This window comes from Thermobia domestica, chromosome 7 (assembly GCF_964235325.1).
Source record: "Thermobia domestica chromosome 7, izTheDome1.hap1.1, whole genome shotgun sequence".
In the NCBI taxonomy this organism is placed as follows: Eukaryota; Metazoa; Arthropoda; class Insecta; order Zygentoma; family Lepismatidae; genus Thermobia; species Thermobia domestica.
Window position 1 is genome coordinate 24,579,031 of NC_137460.1, and position 12,251 is coordinate 24,591,281.

The 12,251-nt window shown below is 35.1% G+C and overlaps 1 protein-coding gene and 1 long non-coding RNA gene across 5 annotated transcripts in view; one reads left to right on the plus strand and one right to left on the minus strand.

Annotated features, from left to right (window-relative positions):
- Positions 1–12,251, plus strand: part of C3G (C3G guanyl-nucleotide exchange factor) — a 211,415-nt gene that overhangs the window by 150,038 nt on the left and 49,126 nt on the right. For all 4 annotated transcript variants that reach the window (XM_081764273.1, XM_081764274.1, XM_081764275.1 and 1 more), the window contains exons 10-12: positions 6,102–6,276; positions 9,027–9,203; positions 10,907–11,086. In XM_081764273.1, the coding sequence (XP_081620399.1) occupies positions 6,102–6,276; positions 9,027–9,203; positions 10,907–11,086 (532 nt within the window). The remainder of the gene's footprint in view (positions 1–6,101; positions 6,277–9,026; positions 9,204–10,906; positions 11,087–12,251) is intronic.
- LOC145689922 (uncharacterized) overlaps positions 1–12,251 on the minus strand; it is a 268,690-nt gene that overhangs the window by 28,181 nt on the left and 228,258 nt on the right. The window lies entirely within an intron of this gene.

The following is a 12,251-nucleotide window of genomic DNA, read 5'->3' on the forward strand; positions in this document are numbered from 1 at the left end:
AAATAATAAACAGTTTATGTCATATGTTATATACAGTTTTGTTAGAAGAAATTGACAGTTCATCTCTTTTTGAAATTATATTAAAAAACTGTGAATCTTTGGCCAATTGAGACCTTAATTTCAAACCAAGTATTAAAATTTTCTGTGTATGGTTATGAGAATATATGCTTTTAAAGAGAAGTAGGTGGCCAGATTTCTTTGATCAAGGTTGTATACTAGTGGATTATAAGAATCTTAGAAAACTGAGGTGTAAGTTAGCGTTTCGATCGTGAAGTTCAATACATTAGGTACAAAACATGAAACAAAACTGTATATGTGAATATTTATTTGCTTGCTTATGTATTAGTATAGCTTTAATTAACAATTTTGTTTTATTTGTTTTCTCATTGTGACTAAAGAGGAGAACGAAACAGGTAAGTGATTTTATTAGAAAGCTTGCATGTACAAGTATGAACAAATGCCTGATTTGATGGAAGGGCTAGCGTATGATTGGATAGAATGGCCAGTGTAAATTTATACTAAAGGTGTCCCAAATTTAGACTATTTGGAATTAGTCTAAACATTAGCCTGAAGTTTGCTTTTGGTATGGAATTTAAGCAGAATATATTCAATGGAACACGCAAACCATTAATATTACATAACATTTCTCATAATTCTTTATGTGGGCCACATTAAAATAGTTCTTCTGTGAAATATTTTATCGGATTAACTCCTGACATAGTCGGCAGTGGAATGTTTATTTAAGGTGTGAAATACAATATGATTTTAGAAGTTGAACATACTTCAAGATCTAAGTAGTTCTAAATCATTATCATCATCATCATCATCATCATCATCATAGGATTCTGTCGTTATTGGCAGGTCACTTGCTGCAACTGAGAAGCTTCCATGCTCCACGGTCGTCCGCTAACCTCTCCATCTTCTTCACTTATGATTTCTCTATTTTGATAACTAACTAACTAACTAACTCTATGGCCTATGGAACCCGGAGGTTCAGTGCCGCGTTCACAAAAGCTCTCCACTGACTTCTATCCTTAGCTAATTGCATCCAGTTTTTACTTTGTATTCCTATCTCTGCGAGATCCATCTTAATATTGTCCTCCCATCTGCGCCTAGGTCTTCCTAATGGTCGTTTTCCTATGGGTCTACCAGTCAAGACTTTGAAAGCGTTTCTACTTTCTTCCATTCTAGCTACATGACCTGCCCACCTAAGCCTCCTAGACTTGACGACCCTAACAATGTTGGGTAAACCGTATAAACTATGTAGTTCCTCGTTATGAAGCTTCCGCCATTCCCCATTCTCGTTCCTCTTGGGTCCGAATATTCTTCTCAGGATCCTGTTCTCAAATAATTTCAGTCTATGTTCTTCCCTCAGAGTAAGCGACCATGTTTCACAACCATACAGAACAACAGGCATGATTATCGTTTTATATATTTTAAGCTTCAAATTCCTCGACAGAATTCGCGACGACAAGAGATTTTGAACCGAATAGTAACACGAATTCCCTGCTTTTAGTCCACATTTAATTTCTTCGTGAATATGATTTTCGTCTGTTAATATTGATCCTAAATATTTGAAAGTATCCACTTTATCAAAAGCATTATTTAATATTTTAACGCCTCCACAATTTGCTGTATTATGGTCCCGGCGCACTTCCATGTATTTAGTTTTCTCTGCATTTACTTCTAAACCCATGTCCCTGCAAGCGTTTAATAATATCTCTGCATTTATTTCTACTGTTCTCCTATCATCCCCTATTAAATTTACATCATCAGCATATGCCATAACCTGGTGAATGCCGTTCAACTCTAGGCCCTGGTTGCTATCTTTGATTTTCCTTATGGCGTATTCCAGCACAAAGTTAAATAATAATGGCGACAACGCATCTCCTTGTTTCAGGCCATTTTCGACGTGGAAGCTCGTGGACAAAAATTTTCCTACCCGGACTTTACTTTGGGATTCACTTAAACATATCTTAATTAATCTAATTAGCTTTCTCGGTATTCCAAGTTCTATAAGAACGTTGTATAATGTTTCTCTCCTAACCGAGTCGTAAGCCTTTCTAAAATCAATAAATAGTTGATGTACCGGGGTATTGTATTCCCACTTCTTTTCGAGTATTTGGCGAATGGTAAATATTTGGTCGATAGTTGATCGATTTCGTCTAAATCCGCACTGATAATCTCCAATAATTTCATCTGCGTATGGGGTCAATCTTGCTAACAGAATATTTGAAATGATTTTATAGGATGTTGACAGAAGAAAAATGCCTCGATAATTATTACAGTCAGTTCTCTATTTTGATATCGTCCATTAATTGTAATCTTTTTCGCCCCTCTCCCTTTTTCCTGCCACCATACCCTCTAGCACGTCCTTCATAATACAGCCAATGTTTCAACCAGTTTCTCTTCCTCTTCTTCATAATATCTAAAATTGTTCTTTTCCCCCTACCATTTCTAACACCTTCTCATTCGTTTTTCGCTCGACCCAGCTAATTTTCTCCACTTCTGCACACCCACATTTCGAAAGCTTCCAGTCATTTTACATCATCTTTTCGTAATGACCATGTTTCTGACCCATACAGTATATAATACTCTACACAAAGCATTTTATGAGTCTTTTTTCTCAACTCTTTAATCAAGGTCCCACAAAACAGACTTTTCTTCCTCCTAAAGGCTTCTTTCGCCATTTCTATTCTTATTTTTATTTCACGTTCACATTTCATATTATCACTAATAATTCATCACTAAAAATACTACCCACGTATCGAACACTAGTCACCTGTACTATTTTCTCCTCTCCTACTTCTATATTTCATACCGAATCTTTCGTTCCAGTCGCAATACCTTTTGTCTTTCGAACATGTATTTTCATCCATATTCTTCACAGCCCTTCTTCAAGTTTTCTAATATCTTATTGATTTTCTAAATAGACACTGTGAAATTACCTAAATTTTGTTCTATACCACTGTTTCATTGGTTATAATTTCGATGGTTTTATTTATCCTGCCACCTTTTTCAGAGCTTTTAAAATGGACTGATCAGAAGAGTTTTTAGGTGTTACATAAGTTAAATTTTTACGGAAGGAAAAGTGCTTCAAATCCTATACTGAAAACTTATTGTCTTTATATGCTTTCATATTTGTTACTTTATAGCGACATAAAGCTTAACCTTCAATACAGAATTGTTAGAAAGATTTTAGAGCTTTTTTTTTTTTTTTTTTTTTATTTCTTTCATACTAATTTATTTTATACATGTGCTTGCATTTCGTGATCTTAAGATTTCATAAATCATTCCTTGTTCATGAACACGTATGAGAGTAGATATTTTCTGAGAAATGAAATAAATGAATCGAAAGATAACGCAAAGAGTGAAAAAGTAACTGACTGGATCGGGACTCGAACCCGGGACCTCCACCACACGTGCCGATGCGTTAACCACTACGCTACCCAGTCCGCTTCTGAGAACAGCCACTCACTCACTTTCGAGGTCGGTGCACTCATTCGGGCCACGTGGGTTGCACCACAGACTCTAGGTGTGATTGGACAGTCCTGTATCCCTATACCGAGCACCTTATGACGGTTGTAATTTCATATATAGTAATTTATTGTATATATGCTTGTTTACCTTATGATGTTCATCTTCTTTTCGTATTTACTTTAAATAATAATCTCGTTTCTGTTGTCATCAGCAGTTTATCCGACAAAAATGTTTTGGAGGTATAAAGAATGAACTTTCAATGCAGCCTACATAGAGAAGTATGGAAATTATTAAATGTTTTGAGTACTGTTTTTTTTTTCTTTCTTTAAGTTGCCATTTTCATTGTGAATGTCCCCAATCATTTTTAGATGGTTCATGGCATTACGTGGTTTATAGTTTATTTCTTCAGTAGGAATGCAGTTCGGCAAATTCTTTGAAGTTCCCATGCTGGATTTTACAACAGTATCCCTTCCTCCTTCCATCCCTCTTTTGACCGCATTTGCGGGGTTGCAATGTCTCAAAACCCATTGTGTCTCTGTCTCCCGCTCTCTCTCTCCCAATATTATGGGTAATGTGAAACAGATGTCAGGCAATGTTAGAAGAAAGAAGCTAATTTTGGTGTTAGAAGAAAGAAGCTAATTTTGGAAATAGGCATTTCTTTTAAAAAGAAAAATAATGCAAATCTGTAATTTTTCTTTACTATATGATGTGACTAACTTCTGAAGAACAGATTTCTCTGCTCCCAGGGCGGGCCGCGGTGGCTTAGTGGTAGAGCGTTCACCTCTATTGTATGGGGTTCGTGGTTCGATCCCAACTCGCGCCAAGTGAACTTTGTGGTGGACAAACACGATGTGCGTGGGTTTTCTCGGGGTTCTCCCGTTTCCTCCTACTTTCTCCATTCCTCCATTTCATTCATTACTCATCATTACCGTCTCCTTTAGCCTAGCCGGCATAACCGTGGGACGTAAAACTGAAAGATTTCATTTCATTTTTCATTTCTCTGCTCCCAGGGCCTCCACATATTGCTACAATCGAGTATTATATATATAACCTGGCAAGTAATCCCTACGTATTTTTGGAGAATCTCACAGACATCTTGCGGAGGTTTGAAGCATACATTTTTCAATCTAGCAGGTATGACTTCGGGTGTCATGTTCTAAACCGCACTCTCTACGTATCGTTGTTTTTGAATTACAGCCCTCTGAAGTTCACTTTTCCCGCGCTTTCTGCATCTTATATCGCCGAAACTATCCCTCACTGACCAAAGTTCCAGAGGACTATTTTGCTTCAGCTCCCAAAGTTTCCTCAAATAGTTTCTTACCACCCTGTATATAGTACTTTTATGTACCTTTATTAATGTTGTCATTATTATTAAGATTGTTTCTTTTAGTACTTTAAACACATTTTGAAAACAAGATACAGCTGTACCTCTTTTTCTGTTTAAAAGTTGATGCGTACGGTTCCCTAATAATAAAGCGGATCCATTTTATTTTATACAGTATAATTTCCTCAATAACATATCAGTAACAAAAAATATTCGAATATGGTGAAGAAAATAATGAATATCCATTGCTTACTAAACCAATATGGATTTAATTACCAAATATCTTGAGGGAATGTGAGTAGAAAGGCTTAATAGCACCGATCTGTTTATACACTTGCCAACAATAGACATAAAGAACAATAGAAAGTACCATTGCCTGCTGTATTTTGGGGCAGCTTTCCCATTTGTTCCTTGAATTTTTTGAACATTCGAAACAAGAAGGATAGTTAAAGAAGTGACAGCACATGTTTATTGTTGAATGTACAGTTTAACTGTACCTTGTTTTAGGTGTCCGTACACAATATTTTAGGTTTCCAATATGCGAAGATAAATTTAACAAAGACTAACTTTCGTCAGTGCAGCAAGTTCGAGGATAGAAAGGTTGCTTATTCTCAAATAATAAGTAACGCACGTCTTACGAGAACATGTAGGTTTTTTGAATATTGGACCAAACTACTCATGCAACCAAATTAACAGTTTTATTAACATTAAATATTTTGTGAATAGACTATATGGCATATTTAGTAGTGTTTTATGAGAAGAAAAAAAAAGATCTATTGATTGATTTGAAAGTTATGGCTTCCACCATACTGGTATGCGAATGAGTTCTGCATTTTAAAGTACTATGTAACACGAAAAGTATTACAGATCTAATTTTTGTTTTATTTTAATAGAATATTGTGCTCCCTAGATAGCCGAATGTTCATTGTACATGCCTTTCGTGTTTATAATCTCAGATTGAATTTCCACTGGAAAGACAGAATTTTCTTCATTATGAGACAATTGAAGAGCTAATAAAATTAAAGAGAAGGGAAATTCTGTGTTGGAAGGACAGAAATATAGAAGCGATGTGCTGAATAAACATCACCTAATAAAGGCTATTTGGTTGGCCATGGCCATCGTGGGTTCTGACGACAGGGACACTAGTAGTTTGGTTTAATAAAATATTTAATGTTGTTCTAGAAAAATACTGCTATTGAATTTAATAACTGAGGTATAGGGAAAATTAGTAGGATATATTTTGTTCTCACTTTAATTATCATTTTGTCTTATTGATATTGTTTGCTTTTTTTTCTAGATTTCTTGTACCAGGAAGCCTTCTTAACAACGTACCGAACATTTATCTCTCCTTTGGACCTAATTGGGAAATTGATCTATCGCTATGAACGTTTCAGTTGTGCTGCCGATCACATACGTCAAAGAGCATCGAGGAATGCTTTCTCGCTTCTAGTCAGGGTGGTGGATGATTTAACGTAAGTACCTAGAAAAGAAGTAAATATGTATATGAGGAAATTATTTATCCGTTGTAATATATGGGTGTGAAAGTTGGACGCTAACTAACAGTGGTATGCGCAGGTTAAGAGTTTTGTGCACTAACTCAACAGGGATATACTACCAAGGCCAAGGATTTTCGGAAACAAAGGTTTTGGGCACTGACTCTCTCAGGAATGAATTAAAGTCGAGACTTTTTTTAATATAAAGGCTTTTGGCACTAATTCACGGAGATTAAATTAGGCCCAAAGTAAGATTTTAGATGCTGACCTACAGGAATCAGTTCAGGCCACGGGTTACAGAAACATTTTTTACACTACTCACAGGGATGAATTGATGCCAAGGGTTTTCGAAACAAAGTTTTTGATGCCAACTCACAAAGATGTGTTACAGGATTATTTTTAGGTACCTACATATTCTTTATATTTAAATGCTATAGTGATCAAACCTTGGCTAATTTATTTGTATTTTCACTTTTAGAGCCGACTGAAAATATAAATATACATCGTGATGAAATACATAATGTTGAAAAATCCCAGTAAAACAAAACACAATTATAATCACATTACTAAATAACATTACTGTAATATTAATACTGTAGTAACACAATACTTCTATGTTTCATATAGCCTGGATGCAAAAAAAAAAAATAAGGTTAAATTATAAGGCAGCAAATAATACCTGTTTACATTATACTTATACGAAACACAGGGTACAGAATTCTTCACACGTACGCGTCATGCATTTTTTTTCTTTTTAGGTGCTACAAAAAGGGACGATCTAACTAATTATTGGAGATAATGAGACAATGTGGCACTTCACAGTGACAGTAGGTCAACAAATATCACATTCATAATAAGATTGAGACGTCTAAGATTTGCGGAACACATAGCTTATACTGTATATGGGAAATACAAGCCAGAAAGTATCCATTCACTCCTATTTGCCAGTACTGCACTTGCAGTCTACTTTCACTGCAACACACTATTTGTGGGTGATGGAAAATTTTGTATTCATACAGTACAATAACACAAACGGAATAATTTCAGATTTCAATTTACTGAGTGTTCTTTGCTATTTTGAAACTTAGTTGACTACTCGCTCTCGAATGAAAATGACAACATTATAATAATACAGTTTAAACCACAAGACACTTAGGAGCAACTATAAATAAACAGGTTTCCACATTCGTTTCTCAGCTTAAACAAAGATTATTATCTGCAATCACACTATTATCATGTTATTTATGGGGACTTATCAACACAGAATATAACAGAAAGGAATAAAATGACAAGTACTTTACATTATTCCAACCAACCAACTCTATGACTTATGGAACCCGGAGGTTCAATTCCGCGTTCACAAAAGCTCTCCATTGACTTCTATCCTTAGCCAATTGGATCCAGTTTCTACTTTGTATTCCTGTCTCTGCGAGGTCCATCTTAATATTGTCCTCCCATCTGCGCCTAGGTCTTCCTAATGGTCGTTTTCCGATTGGTCTTCCATTCAAGACTTTGAAAGCGTTTCTAGTTTTTTCCATTCTAGCTACATGACCCGCTCACCTAAGCCTCCTAGACTTAACGACCCTAACAATGTTGGGTAAACCGTATAAATTATGTAGTTCCTCGTTGTGAAGTTTCCGCCATTCCCCATTCCCGTCCCTCTTGGGTCCGAATATTCGTCTCAAGATCTTGTTTTCAAATACTTTCAGTGTATGTTCTTCTTTCAGAGTAAACGACCATGTTTCGCAACCATATAGAACAACAGGCATGATTATCGTTTTATATATTTTAAGCTTCAAATTCCTCGACAGAATTCGCGACGACAAGAGATTTTGAACCGAATAATAACAAAATCTTTTGTCGTCGCGAATTACATTATTCCTATTACGTAATATAATTCATTTTCGAAATGATTTACATATTTCCCAAGTGTAGCTCAGCATTTATTATACTTGGTTTCGCCTACGCAAAATACGTGAGCATGATGTAGAAAGTTCTTGTTAAAGTCTGTTGAAACTTAATGGCCCAAATGTAAATTAAAAGGCTGTGAAAGCTTTCGATAGACCAAATAAAAAGACTGACAACTGTGGATAAACGGAAAGGATGTTGAGAAATTGGGTAGACAAAATGTAAAGTAAGTGATTGGGAATGTTGGGTAGATCATATGTGAATGAAATGACCGTGGAACCTTTGGGTAGATCAAACGTAAACAGAAAGGCAGTAGAAACTTCGAGGAGATCAAATAATAATAATAATAATAATAATAATAATAATAATAATAATAATAATAATAATAATAATAATAATAATAATAATAATAATAATAATTTAGAAGAAGAGGCTACTACAATAAGATGCATTTCATTTTTACGACCTATGGTAAATTTAAAAATGTGCGTCTTATACACTGGAAATTTTTTTTTTTTTTTTTTTTTTTTTTTTTTTTTTTTTTTTTTTAACGATTATCATCAGTCAGATTTGTGACGGACTTGTGCAGGACGAAATGTTTGTGTATCTAAGTAAACTTTGAAAGCAAAATTGTGATTTTTTAAAAAATTGTAGTTGTATATTGACATTACGCATTTTCTTCCTCCAAGGATTGAAATTAAGTTCTAAAACTTGAGGAGTAAGCGTGAGTTTCATATGTGATGTTTGTAAATAACGAATTCCATTCATCGTGATTGGTAGTAAAATTATGTCTTGATTCATGTCAATTATGTGTGTTTCAGGATATCAGATCTTGAGGATAAGTTGCTCCAGACGTTGATGGACTTCGTGTATCAGCTGGTGTGTAGTGGAGATCTTACATTGGCCAAGGCGTTACGAGTGAAACTTCTGGAAAAATATAATACAAAGAAATTTAGTACTCCAAATCCGCTACTTCCTTCCCTTAATGTATACACCAGGTAAGTTTTATTATTTTTAAGAATAGGCGATTGTTTGTGTGATGTTTTCACTTTTCTCCCAAGTATTTATATATTTATTTATTTATTTATTATATCAAGAAACTTGCAAATAATAATAAGAATAATCTTAGTATTACGTGTTAAAATTAACTACTTCGGTTAAAGTTGAGTCTTAGTCACAAAATGTTTGAGGTTATAAAAAAGGATTGGATCACTTTGCTGCTTCTACTATTGCCACACGTCATTATCACCATCATCATAGCTATTCAGCCATTATTGGCAGGTCACTTGCTGCAACTGAGGAGAATCCATGTTACACCGTCTTCCGCTAACCTCTTCGTCACTCACGTATGATTTTTCTGTTTTGATATCATCCATTAATTGTAGTTTCTTCGCCCCTCCGTCTCTTTCCTGCCATCATACCCTCTATCACGTCCTTCATGATACATTTTTTTCTTATCCAATATCCCAACCAATTTCTCTTCCTCTTCTTAATAATATGTAAAATTGTTCTTTTCTCCCCTGCAATTTCTGACATCCTCTTATTCGTTTTCCGCTCGACCCAGCTAATTCGCTTTATTCTCCTCTGCACCCACATTTCGAAAGCTTCCAGTCATTTCTAATCATTTTTGCGTAGTGTTCATGTTTCTGACCCATTCATTATAATACTCCACACGATTAGCCTTTGGCCAGCTGAAGCCTCTTCCCCAGACTTCCGCGTTTGCTTGGCCTACGGCCTTGTATCTCAAATGTATCAGTTTTTGACCCAAGAGTGAATTTCGTTGTTTTAATATTTCCTGACTTTGGGAAGCTGGGGGCCTCTACCCCCAGACCCCACGTAGAAAATGCCCTATATGAGTAACATGAGACTAACGTGGATTAGTCCCGAAAAGCTACAATCATGCTAAACTTTAACTTTGCACGTCAACAAGAAATATCCGTTATTTTGTGTTATTTTGTGAGTTAGTGAATGAGTGAATTCATGTAGTTTTATATATAGTTAGGATATGTATACATTCAAAAGACAAATTTATTGAGGAATACATAAATTTCACAGTCACATGGTTTAGACAAATATTCAGTGGCATAATAGCACAAATTGAAAACACGAAAAATATTGTGGCCAGCAGGAAGTTTAATTTTAATTTCTCAAAATCATCTAAACCAGTGCTATTCAACCGGGGGTACGCGAATATGTTTCTGGGGGTACGTAATCTTGAAATAAGCATATTTCTAATATTTATTGAATAATCATAGTTAGAGAAAATTTTAAAATTTTCCATGTTATTTTTTTCGGATGTGCACTTTAGATCCTATCCCCCTGTAATTGTGTAATTGACACACTGATTGTCCTTTTGTTAGGACTCTATTTGCCTCTCTTTTTAATCAACATAACATGTGTATTAAGTTTAATAAGTTCATTTCGATTTAATTTATTTTAAACAGCTTCAGGGGTACACAATTGGATGGCAAACTTTGTTTAGGGGTACGAAGAGAAAAAAAAAAAAGGTTGAATAGCACTGATCTAAACAGAATATTTCCCTTATTTTAATGACACGTTCAAATATTGACACCTCAACACAGGTGTGCAATTAAGAGACAGCAATAATTAATGTTCATATCAATTCAGTTCTTAGTCGTGTTGATTATTATTATCATTATTAAGTTTGTGTAATAAACATACCTATTATTATGTTTTCCAGGCAACCTTCATTGGTAGATTTTAAATCAGAACAAATAGCCGAGCAGATGACGCTATTGGACGCCGACCTGTTTATGAAAATAGAAATTCCTGAAGTGTTGATATGGGCACAGGAACAGAATGAAGAAAGAAGTCCTAATTTAACAAGGTTCACGGAACATTTTAATAAAATGTCCTATTGGTAAGTGTATACTTTCAATATAGTTCTCGTAATAATCAAGTCCCTCGTATGTAATAGTGCAGGTAGTAAGGAATACTTGTGAGAGTAAGTCTGTAGTGCTGCTGCATTGGAGTTGAATTTATCGTATGTTAATATTCTTACTATTTTCTTATTTTTGGATCAAAAGATCCAATAGATTTCAATTAAAAATTTTCTTGTACACCTTATATCTGAAGAACTACATATAGTGTAACTAAACCCGAACTATCACTTAACTCGGTATGATGTGCTTATTCCGTAGCAAACACGAAACCTCGATTTAGGGGCCGTTCAAAAATTTTGTGGCCCCTAATCCAAGATCCAATATATTTCAATCCAAAATTTTCTTGTACGCCGTATATCTGGCGAACTACATCTAGTGTAGCCAAATCCAAACTATCACTTAACTCAGTGCTTATTCCGTAGAAAATACGAAAACTTGATTTAGGGGCCGTTCAAAAATTTTATGGCGCCTGATTCAATAACTAATTATTGGCCAAGATCGCAATCTTTTAATCCATTTTTTTGGATCTTCCGAAAATTCTTGTTGTAGAATTCTAACCTTCTTTTAAAAAAATTTGACATGTTTTTCTTTCTTTTTTTCTTTCGTTTCTTCTTTTCTTTTCTTTTTTTTTTTATCCTCAATTATTGCCAAATAATGAAGTCATTCAACATTGTATTGAGAAAGTTCCCTTCATTTCTCGGAATTCAACTACATTTGTTTGTATTTTCTAAAATGTGGGTTATGTCTCTCATTTTCGTCTTCTCATATAAAAATAAATAATGCATAGCAAGCGTAGGTGAGTGTAGAGATTAGCGTATGTGTTTCGCAATCGGGATGTTGCAGTTTGGATTCCCGAGATCGACAACCCCATGTGTTTTTTCCAGCGTTTTCCTCAGTTGTATAACACGAATTCCAGGTTGGTATCTTTAACATATACGAGGATGAGTCCAAAAGTAAGTGTCCCCAGGCGGCTGTGGACAGAGGTGAGGGTGCAAGACCAAAAATAGCATATGACATTCAAGATCAGACGTACTTTTATTTTTCCACATAAGTACCATGTACATTGAGACATGTGTCACACCGGTCTATAAGCTTCAAAAATCCTTCCAGGAAAACTTCAGGGCTCTGCATACGGAAGAAGCG